We start from the raw sequence: 21,090 nt of genomic DNA on the forward strand, positions 1-21,090 counted from the left end.
GCCCCTTCCTGCCTGGCGACGTTCTGCCCCACAGACATAACACCCTCCTGATTCTGCAGCTGCCAAATGGACAAAAGAACACGTGTACCTTCTGGGACTCTGATTTTGCTTGGCATGTTCCCTCTGTTATCCACCTCTAACCTTTTGGACACTCACTGCCTGCCTCTTTAAGGACTCAGAAACCAGAGCATGTGCCGACAGTCAGCCATTTTCTTCGGTGGCAATTTAGTTTTTTCTCTCCTTTTTTCTTCCCTCTGCTTTTGTCTAGCTCTTCGCCGTCTTTGTGGAACAGGCAGTGTATGGCACCTGTCTGTAACAATGCCCTCCAGCTGTGTCTCCAGACAAATCTTGTCAGAATTAGATGCACTTGCTTCAGGAGGGGATGTCAAAGGCCACAGCTACTCACAATAGAGCAATCAGGCCTGCACATTGTTCCCGGAGCCATTTTGTGGCAGCTCTGGTTCTTCTGTCTGAAGATATGAGTCAGAGAATAAAGGCCTCTTGATTGAGCCCGGTGAAGCCAAGAAGTGTAGCGAGGTACAGTGCGTGGAATTAGTTTTCCACTTCCTTTTCTGTAGAAAATGTTTTACTATTGATGTTGTTTAGTTAGCTCCCATCGCGCTGTCTGCTCTGCAGAGATTGCCGACTGCAGATTTTCATATCAACTCAATTAGGTTGTTCGTTGTTTCCGAAGAAACGGTCCTCGTGGCGACGCGGTGGTACATACTCTCGCATTGCTGATTCAAGTCAGGCTGTGGCGTGTGCCGGAGTTTGAATGTTCGACCTGTGCATGATTGGGCTTTTCCTCGTGTGCTCAGGTTTCCTCCGCACTTGAAAAAACAAGCATCAGAATTCTTGACTCTGATCAGTTTTTCAATCCGAGTTGGAATAAAGATGTATAGAAGAAAAAAAAAAAATAGTTAGAACTATGTTGCTGCACAAATTGAACTAAAATTCTCGTCACAAATGTGAATTTCAGATGCAGCTCAGTCACAAAACAAGAGGCGAGGATGTTTCTGAGGAGTTGTGGTGGGCTGGGAGGGGTCAATTCTGAGAAGTCACGGCATAAAGGGAATGACTTATATTTAAAACGTACCTTTATTTTACTCATTTTAGAACTGTATGTTGTGTAAATGTAATGTAAAACTATTTAATCATTGTAAACTAACATCCAGACAATTTATTTATCACAGCCTTTCTTATTCTTGACAGAGCCCAGTCTGTTTTGTAGAAATACGGGAAGTCCAGCAGTCGGTGTTACGTAGATTTTAAACACTCTTTATATGACAGGTTTGCCCAGTCGCTTAATCAATTTTATTCCACCCGGCTGGCAGATTTAGTAGACTAGGGTAAGTATAAAAAAAAACCTCCCAGCATATTGCCCCCTAGATGCATTTATACTTACATGTTGAACGTACCATACGGAGTAGTCGGCTTTTTAAAGGGGAACTCCCATCGATTTTATACATCAAGGTCTGTTCTGACCTCTTGGGAAGAAGTTCTACTGTAAATGTAAAAAGGGAAAAAGAAAGAAAAAAGAGGGCATACACGCCTTTTGTGGATTCAGAAGTCGCTGGGCGAAATCTGAACAACTACCTGAAGTGACTCAGCATTGTTTGTTTGAAAGTGAAAAAAACAAACAAACAAAAAAAAAAAAAAACCTCGAGTTGTACAGTTAGAAAGAAACGGCCCTCCCACGTCTTGCTTCTCTTCAGCTCGGGCTGCGACGAGCACGCCGACTCAAAAACCTCCGACCGAACTGAGAGACGGGGACTCCCGATGGTGAAGGAGCACAAAAGCACCGATTACAACCGATGATATCTCTCAGGAGTGTCTCAGTCACAGATTCATTTGAAATCTATGACAGCAATCTATGACGTCCAATCTGACCTGGAGGATGACCTCAGAGAGCGATTAAATCCAACAACAGTGAGTTTACTCATTTATCCACTGAGGATCACAAGCAGACGTTAAGATAGCGCCGAGACCTGATCAGTTATGGTTCAGAAGGCGAGCGGCATTAAAGGGTTCATTCGTAAAAAAAACCTCACAAACTTCAAACAGGAAATGCAACCTGCCAATGGAGGATTGTTTCGATCATTTCATTACATTTTCAGCATGTGAGGATCTTGTCTTTAACAGTGTTAGTGTTAAACTTTGCTGCGTCGTGTGCTTCACCTGCTCGCTGGGCTGTGGGAGGGATTCATCCGCATCACGGTCAGCTGTGATCCATTACGCCACTAATATATCTGGTTCTGCTAAATCTATTTCAATGCTTTCAATTTAGTGTATTTACTGCACAACTGACGGGAGTAAAACCCGGAATTGCCGGTGCGTCATTTCAGCTAAGTTGGCTTACAGGAATCCACAATATAATTATTGTTGTAGGGGCCTGTTTTGTTTTGGTTTTTTTATTATTTTTTTTTAGCTTGAGTGAGATTGCAGGAATGAATTATTATCTGTACGTCCGGCCGGCCGGGCTCTGGTCCCACCGGCAGGAGCCTGCAGGGCGCCTTGGAGAGGACGTCTGAGGAAACCAATGTGGGCGGCTTGTTGTCCTCTGGGTCTGGAGAGATCGGGATCTACGGTATATATATCTGTGGGTTTATTAGCACAAGAGAAGCAGTGTGAGTGGGTAGATTCACTGCTCGCTCCTCTGAGGAGGAGGAGGAGGAAGAGGAGGAAAGAAAAGTGAAGCAGCAAATGTGCACAGTCCAGAGTGCAGCATAATATTTAACAGTCGATGTAGGTGTTTTGTGCTGTTTATTAACACATCTGCTCTTTGAAGTTGAAGTAGCTCTCTCTGATTTCACACATTGGTAATTTACTGAGTAAATAGCTCCTTTTTTTGTTTTTTCCTTTTTTCCTGAAAATGGCAGCTTGAATTGCCAGTCACATCAAAATGGGCGTCCTTGGAGATTGACAGAGAGAGCGAGAAGCACTGATAGAAGAACTGATAGAAAGAAATGAGGTGATAGGAAAGGAAAGGAGAAGAGACACTTTAATAATAGAAACCATTTAGTCCAGAAAAAGTATTTTCTTTCTCTGTCTCTTTTTTTTTTTTTTATTGTGATCCTTTCAGCAGCTAAATGAGGCGATGTATGCTTCTTGGTTTGATTTGTCTGCTAGGCCCCATGTCCGTTTATTGAGATTGAGAGTGTTCCCTGAGCGCAGTAATGAACCATTTTATGATTCATTATCCCACTGCTGATTCCTGCTGCCAAGTCTGCAAACTTTCTAATTAGCTTAGGTCAAACATTCATTCAGTTTTCTTCTAATTATCATTGCTTATTACAAAATGGACATCACAACATTGCCACAGAGGAATAAATTGATGTGGGTGGTGTCATCCGTAGAGGAACAGGTTTTATTGTCCCGGCGAGTGAATATTACAGAAATGGTGTTAAAGAGGCAGGGATTTACCGAATAATTGTACAGGACGAGCTCCGAGCACGCAATCTTTAAAATAATGACTAAAAAGTAAGAATGCAAACAGTGAGGGAACACTCATGTTATTCCTCAGCGACTATTTTGTAGATTCACTCGCAGTTTGCCGATAATTGGACTGAGTTCACGCTCGCAGATAAGGAGGTACTAAGCCAGATTGGGTCATTCTGAAGTTACGTGTGAATTATAACACGTTGAAAATACAACAGTTTGTAAATCAGCCTTTTAAAAAATAAAGAAAGAAATAAAAGGTGTGTACGTGTGTGTGTGTGTGTGTGTGTGTGTGTGTGTGTGTGTGTGTGTGTGTGTGTGTGTGTGTGTGTGTGTGTGTGTGTGTGTGTGTGTGTGTGTGTGTGTGTGTGTGTGTGTGTGTGTGTGTGTGTGTGTGTGTGTGTGTGTGTGTGCAGGAATACATTAGTGTTGGCATGAGAATAAGCAGCCACTGTTCCCAGCAGGGAATAAATGAAGCCACCAATGAATGTGGGAAGTCTTTTCATTAAATTTGAAGTTTAAATCCGCCGCCTGCTGCTACTTCTCCAGCAGCCTAACGTCATATTGTCAGTTTGCTATTGTGGACGCGCGCAGTGAGAGACTTGGTTATCGGAAAAGAATGGCGACCACTGGCCAACGGGGGGTGTGTGTGTGTGTGTGTGTGTGTGTGTGTGTGTGTGTGTGTGTGTGTGTGTGTGTGTGTGTGTGTGTGTGTGTGTGTGTGTGTGTGTGTGTGTGTGTGTGTGTGTGTGTGTGTGTGTGTGTGTGTGTGTGTGTGTGTGTGTGTGTGTGTGTGTGTGTGTGTGTGTGTGTGTGTGTGTGTGTGTGTGTGTGTGTGTGTGAAAGCGCAGAGCTTAAATGTTTTTGCATGGGGTGATTAACCTACCCAACACACACACACACACACACACACACACACACACACACACACACACGCACACAAACAAGAGTGTGACCACATCACATTTATCAGATTTGCTTAATGTTAAATCATCAGTTTATGAAGTTGCACCTCTTGGCTCCCTTCACTCTTAAATGCTGAATTTAAGGATGCTCCAAGCCTTCGAAGATTTTTGAACCTTAAAAAAAAGAAGATTTTTCTTATTTATTCATCTGAAGGCTGCAAATAAAAAAAATAAAAAAAAAGGCTATTTGCACCACACTCACTTTATCGCCTTTTAAGTTAGTTATTGACACCTCCAGCAGATATGCAGAATATCATCTCTCTATTTGGTACTTTCCCACTCCTGAGGGAAATATTTGTCTGCTCGGTTGCTAAATGCTTCTGTGTGTTCAGTCGGCTTGCAGCTAATTTTGTCTGTGTCCCGGTTGGTGCTGGGCAGGTGGCGTACAGGGGATTTATTCAAGCTTTTTGAGTGAGAACAGCTGCCGGCTGCATCTGGAAACATGGCTGACGAGAGTGAACTATGAGAAGGTGTCCGATACCTTTGCATTAAGACGTCTGCATGGAATCTATGTATATATCTTGCTTTTTTTTCTTTAGCACCATAAAAATGCACTTGTGTGTTTTTAGTAAAGAAGGATTCAATTTGAGGAAGATGGCCTAAGTTCAATGTGCAGTATGAACAAAGTAGGAGGTCTGCCAGGACTTAAGTTAACAAGACGTTTAGAACACTGGTAACAAGCCTGAACTTTTTGCTCTTTCTCAGTCGGCTCCCGTTTTCCTGCAGCGTTCTCTGGCCTGTGGTTGAATCCTCTCTGGGAAGCTGCAGGGCAAAAATAACCGTCCTGTTGACCTCTGCAAAAAGACTATGATATGTAATATGCAGTTTAAAAAAAAAAATAAAAAATGAAGCGCAAACTGAGGCTCAATATGTCGTGATGAGTTTTGGAGAAAGAAAGAAAGAAAGAAAAATTTGTATCTTTCAGGTTTTGCTTGTGTAAAGAAAAGCGTCTAATGTACCTCACCTTGTGCAAAGTGTATCTGGAGAGTCGGCTCGTCCGCCACCGGCGGGACAAGGGCGACTTTTGACGGAGCAACGTCGCCCTGTTCACAAAAGGAAGGAGAAACGGTGGTGACAGGAGCGAGAATCAGGCTTGTGTTACTCAGCTGTGTTATATCCCTCCGCTGGAATCAGTCAACGTGCCCTCTTCACTAACTGCTGCTTCTGCCTCAGATTCCCCTCCTAAAATGCTTCGTTTGTCATCTTAAGGTGATAAGTTAGTAATCTTAAGCTTTGCATTGGTTAAATGTGGAGTGTCGTCTTTGTCAGTTGGTGTGTGTGTGTGTGTGTGTGTGTGTGTGTGTGTGTGTGTGTGTGTGTGTGTGTGTGTGTGTGTGTGTGTGTGTGTGTGTGTGTGTGTGTGTGTGTGTGTGTGTGTGTGTGTGTGTGTGTGTGTGTGTGTGTGTGTGTGTGTGTGTGTGTGTGTGTGTGTGTGTGCGCGCAGTACATGCACTTTGTATTCGTTCCACCCGCCCCAGGTTCCTTCCAGTGGAAGGAACCTCCCTGTCAACTAACTCACGCCACGCTGGAGATCAACTCAGCCCCTCTCAACATCAAACCAGATTTAAATGTGTGGAAAAAGCAAAAGTGATTTGTGAGGAAAAGAGAGAGGGAGCGAGGGGAGAGGAAGAGAGTCGGAGTGGAAAAAAGAGAAAGGGATTTAAAGTTAAACCAAAAGAGAAGAAAGACGGTATAAACACTGCAGGCTGCATTTCATTCGACTTCGACTTCACAGATTCTCTCTCTCTCTCTCTCTCTCTCTCTCTCTCTCTCTCTCTCTCTCTCTCTCTCTCTCTCTCTCTCTCCCTCACCCGTCCAACACCCTATAGTGTGTGCCCAGTGAAGGGGCACTATCATTTACCCGCACACTAATTAGAACAGTCAGCACAGCAAACTCCACTTCACTCACCACCAGGCTCACAAATTACATTTCATGTGTTTGTTATTTACTGCTCTTCTTTAATTAGAATAAAAAGTATTTGGAGGAGCACTCCGGAGGTACGCTGGAATCTTCCCCCTCTGTCTTACTCTGTATATTGAATAATCATCCCTCCGCGGGGAAACGTCCTTTTGTCTATTCACAGTTCACGTTTTCTAAATCCAAGTGACAAATATATTCATCCTAAATACTATCACTTGAGCGGTATCTACTTTTTTTTAAGTAAAGTACAAAACAACCCATCTTCATCTTCATCCATCCATCTTCTATACAGCTTCTATCCTCTTCGGGGTCGCACGGCGCTGGAGCAAATCCCAGCTGACTTGAAAAATATATTCTGGAGAAATCGTTTTTGATGTTTTCTCTCCGGACTGTGTGAGATGCTGCCGGATTCCACTGCAGCTGGTTAAGATTTTACGGTTCAGACTTTTTAACAGTCCGCCAAGTCCCAAAATCAACCCCCAATAAAGAAGAGGGAGGAGGAAGAGGTCGACAATAAAAAAAGAAAAGTAGCTGTCGAGGAAAGACTGATCCGTAGTAACTTCGCCCATGAACATAGAAAATTAAACAATACTTGATCGGGTATCTACTGGATATCACAAGCGTTCATTGTTTTTCACGACAAAACTGCTGACTCCTCAAATTTTGTCAGCATAATTTCTTAACGTTCTTGCCTCATAATGAGATGATTTCCATTTCGAGTTGGGTCAGAGGGATCTTTCTGTGTGGAGTTTGCGTGTTCCCCCACATGGGCCCACTTTAAAAAAAATAAAAAAAAACAACCATGCATGCTGGGGCGCCGGACCTGATCCCAGATGACTATTCAAAGTCAGGTTTCGACCCTGGAGGCCCACGAGCTTTTTAAAGCCACAAATCAGCCTCAAATGCACATTTGTGTGTGAGGAACTGGACTATGTGACGAAAACCCACATGCTCCTCAGGGATGGGTTAAATACAGACATTAAACGTCGCTCTACATTCGCTGTGTGATAAAACAAACTACTTTCCTCCTCTTGCTGTGAGGTGAGAGTGCTAATCACCGCACCACTGTGCAGACTCAGGAAGATGCGCCACGATATTTAAAGAGCAGAATAATGAGGCATTTTTCTGGAAGAAAAGAGGTACAAATCTAATTGGACAAATACAGATAATGTTAAAGCTGAAGCTCAAGGGATTTCGGTGACATCTGAGATGATGGGGAAGTAAAATGGAGCATCATAAATGTGAACGATTGCTTCTGAAAAGAAGGACTTCGCCTAAGGCTTGACGGAAATATGCAAAAATGTGGCTCAGTATAGTGACGAGGAACCAACAAATTACACTTCTCAAAATGTAGAAAACACGACTTTAACTTGTCTGAACACCAACGGAGTAATTGAGCAAACACATACTAATAATCTCTGTTTACTGCTCTTGATCTGGTGGATGAAATGAACACAGTGATTACCCTCCACCTCCACCTCCACCACCATCACCGATATAAATGCTTCCTTTTTATTAACCCTCAAAGTTTCCCGACCTGTCAACTTGATTTATGTCACCTAGATATGAGCAGACTACCACTACCACCACGAGTAATCAAATATGTCAACACTTAATGGCAATGACAGTGTTAACAGCTATGACTCTTCCAAGATAACCCGCTAATAGGATTGGTCTCATTAACATTACAGATTTCTTACAGGGGACCACTTGTGTCCTTTCTTGATATATTAAAATCAACTGTGCCCCTTTTCTTTTCTTTTTTTCCCAGCTTCCTGTGTGCGGTAGAATCATGTCGTCATTTCTGTTATATGAATTAATGCAGGGTGTGGCATACGGATCGGGTTGGAGAGCTCTTTATCTCAAGCACATCAGTGTGAACAATGTGTGTATGAGGGGTTTGGGGGGGGGGGGGTCATAGGATAGAGGTAATGGTGGGCATGGGGGGTGTTGAGGAACGATCTTATGCAGAGATGCTCCATAAATCCCAATCATAATTGTTTCCCTACTTGGTGTGCAGTCTTGCTCCATAAAGGGGGCAAAGCCAAGGGTGCTCTAAATGTCAGGGGAGCGGCGCGCTGATGAATTACCTTTTAAAGATATCGGAGAGAGGCGCGTTTCATGTGAAAGATGAGACCAACGCTGCCCGTCTGCTACCGCGATCGCACCCCCCCAGGGGAAATTTGTCTTTTTATCAACTGTCCAGAGAAGTCACAGCATATCCTAACTGAATAAATCAAAGAGAATTAGTTTCCTGTGTTCTCTTATCTGTGATGTGCCGGTTTTTCAGGAGAGATCGCCGGCTGATGTGCATTACTGTATTAGTGTGTGTGTGTGCGTGTGCGTGTGCGTGTGCGTGTGCGTGTGTGTGTGTGTGTGTGTGTGTGTGTGTGTGTGTGTGTGTGTGTGTGTGTGTGTGTGTGTGTGTGTGTGTGTGTGTGTGTGTGTGTGTGTGTGTGTGTGTGTGTGTGTGTGTGTGTGTGTGTGTGTGTGTGTGTGTGTGTGTGTGTGTGTGTGTGTGTGTGTGTGCAGAGAATCGGCCTGGATATAAAGGTAGATCACATGTGACTGCTGCAGGTTAAATCACTCTGGCACTTGCACATCACGGACACAAACATCCATAAAATGTGGCAGCTACATTTCAGCCCCAGAAATAGCCCGCTTGCGTAAGTAGAAGTAAGTAATAAGTCAAGAGATCTTGTGTGAGATATTTCTTCTCCTGCATTGTGAGAAGTTTGGTTAACGCCTTGATGTTAGTCGAAGTAGCTGAGACGGCGCCACTTTTAAAGTGGAGGTCACGGGATGTCTCTTTGCCCTTGGCCTGTCTGGGACACCTATCATTACAGACCCAGTGCCTCTCCAGATAAGAGCACCGGGGACTTCACAGCAAACAGGCTGCCGCTGCAGCATCCTGCTGCGATAGCTCATGCTTAAAGGATAATACTTTTTACACGTTAATCAGATGACTCTTTGACCATGGAGCATTGCGCGGCCCCGATGAAATTGAAAAGCGTGGTGTGGTTCCCTGATTATCTCCACACAAATATCGGATGGAAATGTAGCCTACCGGTCTGGTGAAATGCTTCGAGTTGCAGCGAGTTTTGAAAGATTTCGCGTACAGTCTCGCTAATTTTTCACTCTCTAGTTTGAGCTCTTCTGGCTCTTCAGAATATCTGCAAATGTAGGCGCCGTTATGAGAGACAGCATAAAGCTGTATCGCTCACGACTTCTGTCGATTGGCTTAATTTCGCCGTGGATGTGTCGGGAGGCGCGCATTCCTTTTGAAATCAGGCATTAAATAACTGCACAGCAAGAAGTTGACAAATCAAAATAGAACATAAGTTGCGCTGGGAGAGGGGAAAAAAACCCCAAACCCTGACACTTTGAAAGTGAATACATGAAAATTAATACATTCTTGTGAATTAATGTCACCAGCGACTGTGACAACATGTCATCTTCTTCCAATACCCTCCGCCTCCGGTTTCCCCCTCGACACCAGTCACATGTGCCTCCCTTCACTGTGTCCATCAGCCTGACCTTCCCCTGCTCCTCCTGCCTGGCAGCTCCGTCCTCGGCTGTCATCCCTCCTTACATGTGTGACGAAATCCATCTCAACCTCGTCCCTCTCACTTTCCCGCCAAACCGTCCCTCTGATGGACTCGTTCTTACTCCCGCCGTCGTCTCCAGACCTCCCACTGAGCTGGATCCCACCATTGTCCTGTAGTTCTTCCCCTTTAACCCCCGTAGCTTCGACCCCCCGGTCACAGATTGTTTCTCACTCCTGGACTTCATGTCCTGTTGTTTTTTTTTATCTGTTCATGCATGATAATTACCATGAGACATGTTTCCATAACTCATTAACAGATCCTCGTCTTTAAAAGACAATAAAACTGAAACTAATAATTTCTATTATGTTTGGCATTACAGTGACATTAAATGTATTTCTGATCAAGTGTTTTGACCCTTTTATTACTGACTAATAATGACTTAATAAATAGGTCTGAGCAATAGTTCGGTTCATACCGCCCACATAAACAGGGGCAGGAATCTTGAGTTTTATGGTAAATTTATTTCCTCTGAACGTAAAAATGTTTTTAAATGATGGTGAATTTGATCTGACGTTCCTTACATAATGTGAAAACAAACCGAATAATGAATTATTTTCCCGAAAGTGTGTCCTTACGTTCTGCCGTTTTTGATTCAGCGGTTTAAAAGGAAGTTTGTTTTGTATTTCTTTTTCCCCCTCTCATTCTCTTTTGCCCTCATGGGTGAGAAATGGCATTTTTCCTTGCTGTGAACGCAGTCACTCACTCGTGTTAATTTCTCTGTTTCTTTCCATCAATCACCCCCTCCCCAAATGGGGGTTTTATGTTTATGCCCGTTTGTGAGGCTCTATCCACCTCCGTTCTTCCTTTGTGCTTGTTTCTATCATGTTTTTTGCAGAAAAACATGTCAAGGAGCTCCCCTTGGTGATGGCTGCAATTTGGCTTTCATACAGTACTGTCTTCCAGACACCGCTTTGTGCCACTGCCGACTGCGTTTGAATGCTTTTGTTTCAAAGGGTGGTACAGACCAATGGTTTTCTGGTGAGGTGGGGGAAAAAATGCCAACAACGGCACGGTTTAGGTCAGCGGCTCCAGGTCCTGGAACCCAGGTCGAGGCAGCTAAGGAAGACATATTGGGCCCGAGGGTTTGCCTGCTCTGAGCTTTGTTAAAATTAGATCTGCACACGTCAAAGAAAACCATATTGAGACACTTTTCAGAATCCAGAGCAGACCTGGTAAACTGCCCATTGCTTTCATTTTGAAGCCTCCTGCTTTGCTGTGTTGGTCTGAGCACATGAGGCTGCCAACGTTTTGATCCACTGTTATATTTTTGTAAATCAGAAATTGGGTGAGGGGGCTCCAGGCAACGAGGTTGGCAACTACCGTCTTGGGTAATGTTGTTAATTTTGTATTATTCAGAACCTTTCAGAGGTTAGTGTGGTGTTTCTCACCTCTAAACTGACGGCTTGTCACAGACTGAGCTGTAATTGAAAAAGCATGGGAAAAGTGGATAATGATCATTTATTTGTGTGAAATTCAAACGAGGGGTTGAGAAAAGCTGGACTTGCTGGTTCAGAGGCTTATCTTGCTTTGGTTGGCTGAGTAATTAAATCAGAGGAGCGAGTGAAGTTCTCCTCAGCTCAGCGCCTCGTCTTGTTTCCTCTTTAATCAGGTGGCTATTAAACCTCTGATTGCACTCCCCATCTTTGACTTCAGCTTAGCTATTAAAACAGACTGAGAGCATTTTAGTTTGAGCGCGTGCGCGTGTGCGCGTGTGTCCAGATAAATATTGTACAATATGGCATGAATATAAAACGTAAAATTAAATCACAAGTGGAAGAAAACGAAGTACAGTGTGAATGCAGTCGGACGGTAATGAGACGTTGACGTTGGTTGTGTTTTCTTCTCCACCGGCAACATGTTACCCCGCTCGCTTCTGACACGATGATGAATGTTTCTTTTTACAACTCTAAATCTATTTACCACTGCCACGCTATCCGTGACCTTACGTTATAACTCAAAGCACACGTTTATGCGGGCGACCACACATGCTGGTCTGCTTTCCCCAACACCCGCCCGCCCACAGACCCCCTAACGCACGTGGACTCGTGGACCCGTGGACATTTGCAGAAGGAGTTTCGGTGTTTTTTGCCATCAGAAATTCAGCAGTGGTTTCTTCGTCCGCGTGCCGCGAATGGCACGCTGCGTGGCCTCGGCCAAGGTCATCTCAGATTCCTTTTCGGCGGCGCACGGAGATCACCCAGATTAGACAAATGCCGGGCTCAGACGGCCACCGCCGGCCGAGCTGCCTGCATACATCCATTCTTATGTGTTTAGCTTACTTCCGCTGGCACAGACAAGGTTGTTCAGCAGAGACAGTTGACCTTTGGATTAGAGACAAAGACAAATTCTGATGTTACATTTTAGAAAACTTTTACAGCTCAACAAATTGTAGAGAACTATTTTTGCCTCCTGTAGTTTTTATTTTTACTTTTGGGGCTTATTGAGCTCATTTACATATATTTTTTTTTTTAAATCACTTCCCGATTGCAGCAGAAATAAAACTTTTTGATAGATTTAAATACAAGTGAACACCTGGTTTAAGTTTACTCTTGTTACTCTTGTTACTCTTGCCCCATGCGTTCTTCTTTGTGTGTGTTATCCCGCAGCCCCGGTCATCCTCAACGAACTGAACTGGACCCAGGCGTTGGAGCGGGTCTTCATCGAAAACCGGAGGGAGGACAGCTCCCTGCGCTGGCAGGTGTTTGGCAGTGCCACAGGAGTGACGCGGTACTACCCAGGTAGGCTGCACAGAGGCAACCGAGTCAACAGTCTGCCTTATAACTCATGGCCAGATAAAGTCTAAATTGACCCTGGGGATCCTCGGCTGCAGAACATTGGCAATCTCTTATCAGATGGCTGTAGTGGTAACTCGATAGACAGAATGAAATTATGATTACTTTGATCTAATCTGATCTGAAATATCCTACAGTGCACTGCTCCTTATTTTGCACTGTACTCTGCAGCCACTCCATGGAGGGCACCAAACAAGATTGACCTGTACGATGTCCGCAGAAGACCATGGTAAGTGCCATCTGTTTCTCCTCACTGTCCCCACCAGCGTTCAGGCCCATGAGAAAATCACTCATTCTATATGCTTTTGTTGCTGCGTGTGCAAAATTGTATAAGTGTCTTCAATGACCTCATCATTTTTTAGAAATACGAACTTTTAATGGACTTTAAGTATCTCCAATGTGTTGCTTCATCAGCGGTACAGAGATATGTAGACCAGAGGTGTCAAAACAATGGCTTACGGGCCGACTGTAGCCACGTATTTAATTTCCCCTTAGCATTTATTAATCTGCTTGTTTCAATACATACAGTTTAAAGCAAAATGTTCCCCTGTGTTAACAGTAGCAGCACACACTGCGACTCCTTTTGTCAGTCACAGGAGGACGTTGGCCTCATGGTCGTGAGGTTTTGGTCTTTTTCTCATCCTTTTAATTGAGATGTTGTTACACCCCCGTCCACAAATGGTAAAGTCACTTCTCAGTTTGTAATGTCAGGTTTTTGTTACAAAGAAAGCATCGAGGTGTCCTCATAGGATTATTTTAGACAGGGAGGAAGTTTTTAATAAATGTATTTTGTAGATTTGTGCCGGAGAACCACTGAACTGATTGGGTGACAATTAAACAACTAAATCCAAAACTACATTAACACATATAGGTGAAATTCTAACTTGGTAAGACTGAGGTACAAAATAATAGTGTAGTTCACAGAGTACCAGCTGATAAAGTTAAAATAATGATCCTAAATATCTGAAGGTGTTTCAGATAGCTACAACACGTTTGTAGTTGGACTTAAAGGACTTTCAGAATCAAAGTTTGACTTTAACATTTCCATTGTATGACCGAATTTAGACAGCGTTGTCGTTGTCCTCAGTGTCTGCGGCGTACGAGCTGAGTCTTCCTGAGTGACGCGAGCGAAGGAGCTTGTGTAGGTCAGAGCAGAAACAGCACAAACATCAGCGGCGCAGACGAGTTAAAGTGCTAAAAATTGCAGGAATTTCACTCGCCGTTGTAACAACTCTTCCGTCACGCTGTGAAAAAACATTGGTCTGCTCTGCATCTGCACACACACACACACACACACACACACACACACACACACACACACACACACACACACACACACACACACACACACACACACACACACACACACACGCACACACATGCACACACACACACTGCAAACACATTCAGATGTAAATGTGTGTGAGATATTAGATGAATCAGTCTGTATCCATTCAGTGAGTATCCTTTTATTTCTTGCGCTGAAAAGAAATAAGAATGTCCCGGTTCTTTGCTCAGTGAATACAAGACCGTCTTTTGTATGGCTTTTGCAAACTTGTACGTACTTCACTGAAATATTCATCACAATGTAGAATACTTGACGCATCATTGTCGCTATTATAAAACCGTTTCTCTCAAGTAACTTATATATTTCAAGAGGGTATGACCTTCAGAAAAAAAGATTTTCCTAACTGGCTTATAGCCGATTGGCTCACCAAAGGATTTTGTGAATGTTATTGCCACATGCACAGAAAAAAGGCTTTAGTACCTAAATCCTGCCAGTATCGCCATTCCTGTGCAGTGTGCCCTCGTTTGCTCTCGCCAGCCTGGAGCTAGAAGAACAGGTATTAGTCACTGGACTGGGATCAAAATGTTTTCCTGTCCCACATTTATCCCGATTAGTGATGATACACAAAACAAGATGGGGCTGAGTCTTTGTTTAAAGAGCCCGTCTTCGCCTGGTCGTTCCCTGTAACAGCCGATACCTGCACCGGGTGACGAGCTGGACAGAACTAGGCTGCGAGGGGCCAAACACCCGCCCACCCCGGCTTCCTGTCCAGCCTTCGACTTTCAATCTACCTGCCACTGTCACATCGGCTTTGTGGCAGCAGAGCTTGTTGCCTGGTTACAGGCTGGAGTGAACTGGACATAATCATGACAGCAATGTTGATTAGACCTGACCCCATTTTCCATCTCTGTCTCCGTCCAGCTCAACCTGAGTGGCTGTTTGAGGTCAGGCCAGGCTGGCAGATGAAGTCAACAAGCTCAGACCAAACAAATGCCAGCAAACAAACCTTTGCATTGTGTTTCAAGTTTGTTTGAAACATGAAATGCTGGGAATGTAATCATAATGTCGGCAGGTACAACAAAGGCTGTGTCTACATTTATAATGCCATTCTATAGTATGGTGGGGTTGTTATTACTGGATATTATGTGACAGAACTATGTGAGTGATTAGATACCGATTAGTCACAATCCCTTTAGAGGTGTACAAATTTACTGGAAATACAATTCAATTTAGCTGTTGGTAGCATTTCTAAGAGACATACAAGACATTGACATGGTGCAACTTTTTAAAAAGTGTTTTATATATAGACCACATTCTCCAGTATCTACAGCTGATTCCTCACACTCTGTTGTTATCATCACTGTCCTGTCGCACCTGCTCCTCTCATAGCGTGTCTTCCTCAATGCCCGCCAACAGTTTGAGATTCAGTATTTTAAAGCCTTTGAACGGCTTGTTAACAACATCCTGCATGTGTAGTTGGACCGCTCCAGGAAGAAAAAGTCCCAAGACATGAATACCTAACAACTTCCTTCTCAAATACATAAAAAAGAAATGTAATAAGTAAAACATTAATAATTGTGAAATAATTAAAATGTCCAATTTTAATACATGACATATCATTGTTAGCTCTTATGGAGCTCACGTTAGTATTCACAGCTAAGTCACTGTTTGTGTCCTCTAATGGAGAAAAAAAACCAAACAAACTTGACACAGCTCAGGAGCTCTACAACCACGAGACTAACAAGGTGTTCCCTGAGACAGTTTAATTTAGTTAACAGTTCAGCAACGTCTCCCCACTGCTGTGCTGTCCCATCGGGCAGCACGAGAAACATGTAAACTGCTGGATAAACACGAGGCGGTGTGAAAGCGGAGCAAGATTAAACAACAATTCCATCTCTGATCCGTCGGCGCAAAGCCCGGAGTACACCCGAGTTACCTTCCCCTACACGTGTCGGGTGAGGCGGACGACGTGGCAGAATATGTGAGGACTCGCGCGGAGCGGCAGGTCACACAGAGGAAGAGGCTTATTTTTTGGAATCAGAGGAACACCTTGTCACCCCCCCCCCCCCCCCCCCCCCCCCCCCCCCCCCCCCAGGTCCTCCATGTTAGTCACTGTCATTTCTGTCGAGCCATCGCCCATGCTGGAGTCTCAGACCCCCCCCACCACCACCCTTAGCCTGTTGCCTAGCAACTTGTGCCCCGCCGTGCTGAGTGGCGGGGCCGTGGCGGGAGTGTCACGATATGTCAGGTCAGACTCGCGTGATTATAGTCTAACACGCTGTCTCCCCAACTGACATTCTCTGGTGAGGTCGGCCAATCACGCACTTCACAAAACCAGCCCACTGGAGTTAGGTAAGCCCATCATGTGCTGCTTCTGACAGCAGCCGATAGCGGCATCCGTCACACCGACGGAAGCATCAATAACGAAAACATTTACTCAAGGCATTCAGATGCTATGATGAACATAACTGATGCAACCGTACAGCAAAACCTGTATTAAAACCAGCTGTTTAGTTGTTTTATTTTCCCCTCCATCCATATTTAAAAAGCTGTTTTTAGACATCTTTTCTCAGACGGTGTCAAAGCTCGTACTGTCTGGATGCGCTTTTGCACTGGCAGAGGCTGGATGACATCTGAGTGCCGGCATTACCAAGAGACACGCTGTCATCTTTGGTGGTACGCTACTTGCTGAGGCACGTCAAAGCCCCGTATAACTTATTAACACTAATGCAACATGTAATTAGCTTCTTCAGCAAGCCCACATACCGCGAGCTATCAACCTAGATGCAAAGCAAACCGAAACTTTTTGCAAAGTGATGATGGTATATAGCCTCAAATGACAATTAGAGAAATAGAAAGAATGCTAAAATGTATATTTAAACAAATATCTTTATTGTTTCATGTTTTTTCATGTTTTTATCATCCACACATCATGGCCAAGTTAAACCTCAGTGAAGATGAACGTCACAGGCAGTTTGTCCATAATTGGACCTTATTTTTGAATAATGTTGTCTTTGTTCTGCGTATATAAAGACTTACCTGTTGTTCCATGTGTATCAGCAGTTCCTCTGTAACTTCTATCATCTGCAAAGGAAATAAACTTTCCCTTAAAACTATTTTCAAAATCAAACGCACTCTGTTACCAGGTCCACCAACATACCTACCTGCTCGTTTCCCTCTTACACTCACACATACATCCGATCTCATGAGCGAGATACTGTAACTTCTCAGACTGCGGTGAATTCCGTGGAGTACACAGATGTAATCGCCGACACAGCCCGGTAACATTTGGGCTGATGCCGCCTCCGTGAGGCGTCTTATAGTCAATTATATGATTTTCCCACTGTGTCTGGAGATGGAGTTCCCCGCCAGTTTATAGAGAAGTCGACGTGTTGTTTTCCTGGGAGCAATCGATTGTGGTGTGACTGACCTGCACCTGAAAGTCCAGGTGGTCCTCTGTGGAGGGGGGGAAAAAACCAACAAATCATAGGGCCTCCTGCCTCTGCAGATGGGATTCCTTTCCTTCCGCTTCCAAAGGCCTCTGGAAAATTAATGGTCCAGTCAACACACTTAATTGTCTCCAATTGCTCTGACATTAATTATTAACATTTGTCCATTATAATGTCTGTTCGTGTTATCAAGGGAAGTGAAGCAGAGGGTGAAGTGAGGCAGGGGGGAGAGCAGAAAGTGAAAGGCTGAGGAGAGAAATAACCACAGACAGGCGTGGAGGCCTGTTAGCCAAGCGTTGCAAAGATCCCATTACCTCCCAGGTTCACAACTGCATGTAGGCTATATCACATATTGATTTCTTCAGAAAGTCAATCTAGCCTCTTTATAAATATTGTGACTGCTGGTCAGTGCTCAAAGCAGAGGCTCCCCTGAAACATCACCCAATATCTGGAGCCTGGAGCCCCCTTTCTATTCTCTTCTCTCCACTTCAGATTAGATGCTGAGTCCAGAATAATCCCAGTATTGTTAATGTTCCTGGAAGTGAATGAGTGATGAATTTAAAAAAAAAATTAAAACGGATGAACTCAGTTTCAAAGTCTTAAAATGTGCCTCCTAATTATTATATTTTAAGTCCAATACGCAAATCTCCCTTAACATTCCGATTTGGTTTTCTTTTCAGTGAGGCGCATGCAGCAAATGTAATGTTGTATGTCGCCAGGCACAACCAAAAATATGAAAATGTGACTCTTGGTACCAACATTTCCCCAATAATCAACAGAAAAGTGGAATAAATAAGCCACAGACAACATCTTTTTCTGCCGCGGGCTCTCTGGGCGCCGTCCTCCTATATTTTTATCTTAATTCAATCTTTATTCGCCTGCCACATCCACAGGAGCACTAAGAGAGCAGCAGTCCATAAAATAATAAGCCCATCAGCACAGCACAAATCCACACGTGTATAGGAGTCTCACACGCATGCACACAGACGGCAGCATTTCCCCGCCGTTATACAGTCGTCCCATTACGTCTACTCTGCATGGTGCGTGTCTATCAAAGCTGCGCCACGTTGCGCTGACGATAGATGCACGTGGCACAAAAGGTACAGTTTATATATGTCCTGCTCATTATATATAAGCACTGTGTGTTGTCCACGGTGTGAAATCATGAAACGTCCGCACTCGTGGGCAGCTGCTCGTCAACACAATCCCAACAAAGCAGCACGTTTATCTTTCGCATTCGCCGTCGCGCCACAGAACGAGCCCGCGTATCATGTGACGTGCATCTGGCGCATGTTTCTGAAATGTATGTATTAGATAATTCCTCCAATTTAAATGTAATGCACAACACTTTGTCGAACGGGTCAGGGTGCATAAACACAATCTCCAGAGAGGAGTTGGGCCCCCCCGGCGAAGTTAATGTATTGATTTTGCAGCGCTGTGCCATGACAAAAATATTTCATGAATTCCAATGAGACTCTTTTACCAGACCGCTGCAAAAAAAAAAGAAAAGGGCAAAATACAATCACCAGAACGCCAAATATGTTATTGTGTTCATTGCTTGTATATTGCCTATCTTTTAGATTTATGGGAGTGGGGCGATGGGTTGTAAGGCTGGAGTGGCCGTGAATGTTTCTGCTTTTAATCTCCTCTCACTTAGAGCCGATACCTCGTTCCACCTCGGTGTAAAGAGCACGTGTCACAATTCACACTCTTATCTTGATTTTACATATTGTCACGCGTGTATTTGTGACGGTATGAACACCTTTATATCATGACATACATGATGCTTGATACGACTTCCTGGGGATTTGTATGGCCTTGCAATCTGCTGCTGCTGCTGCTGCGGCCGCTATGGCCGGAACCGCTTTTCAATTTGTTTGCTTTATAATATATCAAAAAAATGGTCTAAAAGAAAAACCCTGGCCACATAAACTCCTGCAATTATGTGTTTATTACACATCTTCCATTATGGTTCACTGTATATTACTAACCTCTTGAACTTAGAAAAAAAAATATATATATATATATAAATATATTTATTATTTACCAATCAGTTTGTAAATTCACTTTGTATTATTTTAATACATAATTAATTAATTTCATATACGTCTAAACACACTGTTGAACTACAAGATAAAATAAAGACAGTTCTTATATGATGTCAGAAATAAGAACAAAAATGTCACTGAATAATTTCAAGAAATGTAATCGGCTTCTATTTTAATAAACATAAAGCATAATCTTAAATTAATTACATGGATCTCAGTCTGTTAATTTTGTTCTTTTTTTATCGAGCTGGGTCTTGTCTGATTTTACTTTTTTTGTTTTTTTGTGTTTTATCAATAGGGTGTCAAACAATGACAAAGGTCTACATTCTGTTGGACATATTTTGCTGTTATTTGGATTTCACACACAACACGTATAACCACCAATAAGTTTTCCACAAAAGCCAAAGGATGCCATCCCCTCTGCCTTCTCTGGTGTCCTATTTTTATGAATCCCATATCTCAGAGATAATTTAGCCCAAGATCGGACCCTAACTTTCGATTTTGGTGCGAAAGATGGAGGCATGCATAAATATCTTAAGGAATCCATTAGAGCTCGAATGAACACATGTCCTCCTCAATGAAATCGTCAGATTTGTGCTGGTTAGATGTCAAGGTCACCGTGACCTCACGACCATTTTATTTTTGTGAATGCAGCATCACAGGAAAACCTCTTTGTACCTTTCATTGCATTCGCGAGTAGTCTTCACTACATGTAATATTTGAGTCTAGACAGACATTTAAGTCAACCGCAACTCTGCTGGTTGGCGAAGGGATTCCACCGTGAGGCGGTAATTCTAGTTTATGAGGTGTAATATGTCACTTAGCTGCTTGGATGGGGTGTGACGGACAGGGGCTGGAGCTGGACTCGGAGCTTTCACATCCGTTTATCTTCTGTAATGAGCTGCTCGCAGAGTAAACAGGAGCTGACACATGATCACGGAAATTGCAAAAAAAAAAAAAAATAAAGTGCTGCCTGAAACAAATAGTGAAAGAAGCACTGATGCTTTGGTGCGAGTGGTGGGATTCGGAGCACGACTCTTGGTGCATGGGCACAGAGAGCGTGGAGAAGCCACCGTCTTGAGACGTGGTATTCGCTGGACGGTGGTTTCATTGCTGGGGGGACAGAATGGGCGACAGGACTCCGTTCAGCACCAGCCAGGCCCATCTGCTTGTCACCTGGCCTTGGCACGCCATAGACTGGGTAATGACAGGGAAAGAATGGCATCGGTGGGCAGAAGCTGAGAGGTAATTACTGACTGGAATCCATGCAGAAACAACACATCTGGATCTATGAGTCAAAAATGTGGAGACTGATACCGGCCTCAATTCATGATTTCTATCTGTCAGAACCATGTATGAGCCTGGAGACTGAAAATCCTTGACTCTATATCCCGCTTTTTCCGATCCTCATGTTCGTTGCTCGGGGGAATAGAGAGAATTCAGTTGTACTCAAGGCCACGCAAATTGAGAGAAAGAGACCATCTATGTGGAAGATCAGCCATGGCAGCAGTGTAGCTCCAGTGATGAGGGACGCTATCCCAGGCTCATGTGTTGCTCTTCTTACTCCATCACTGCTCATAC

General features: G+C 43.8%; 1 protein-coding gene across 1 annotated transcript in view; it reads left to right on the top strand.

Annotated features, from left to right (window-relative positions):
• The window catches only part of cacna2d2a (calcium channel, voltage-dependent, alpha 2/delta subunit 2a), a 145,832-nt gene that overhangs the window by 96,863 nt on the left and 27,879 nt on the right, over positions 1-21,090 (top strand). The window contains exons 7-8 of the mRNA XM_080461153.1: positions 12,539-12,670; positions 12,896-12,953. Coding sequence (XP_080317279.1) covers positions 12,539-12,670; positions 12,896-12,953 — 190 coding nt within the window. The remainder of the gene's footprint in view (positions 1-12,538; positions 12,671-12,895; positions 12,954-21,090) is intronic.

Source organism: Lipophrys pholis, assembly GCF_963383615.2.
Source record: "Lipophrys pholis genome assembly, chromosome: 4".
Classification (NCBI taxonomy): Eukaryota; Metazoa; Chordata; class Actinopteri; order Blenniiformes; family Blenniidae; genus Lipophrys; species Lipophrys pholis.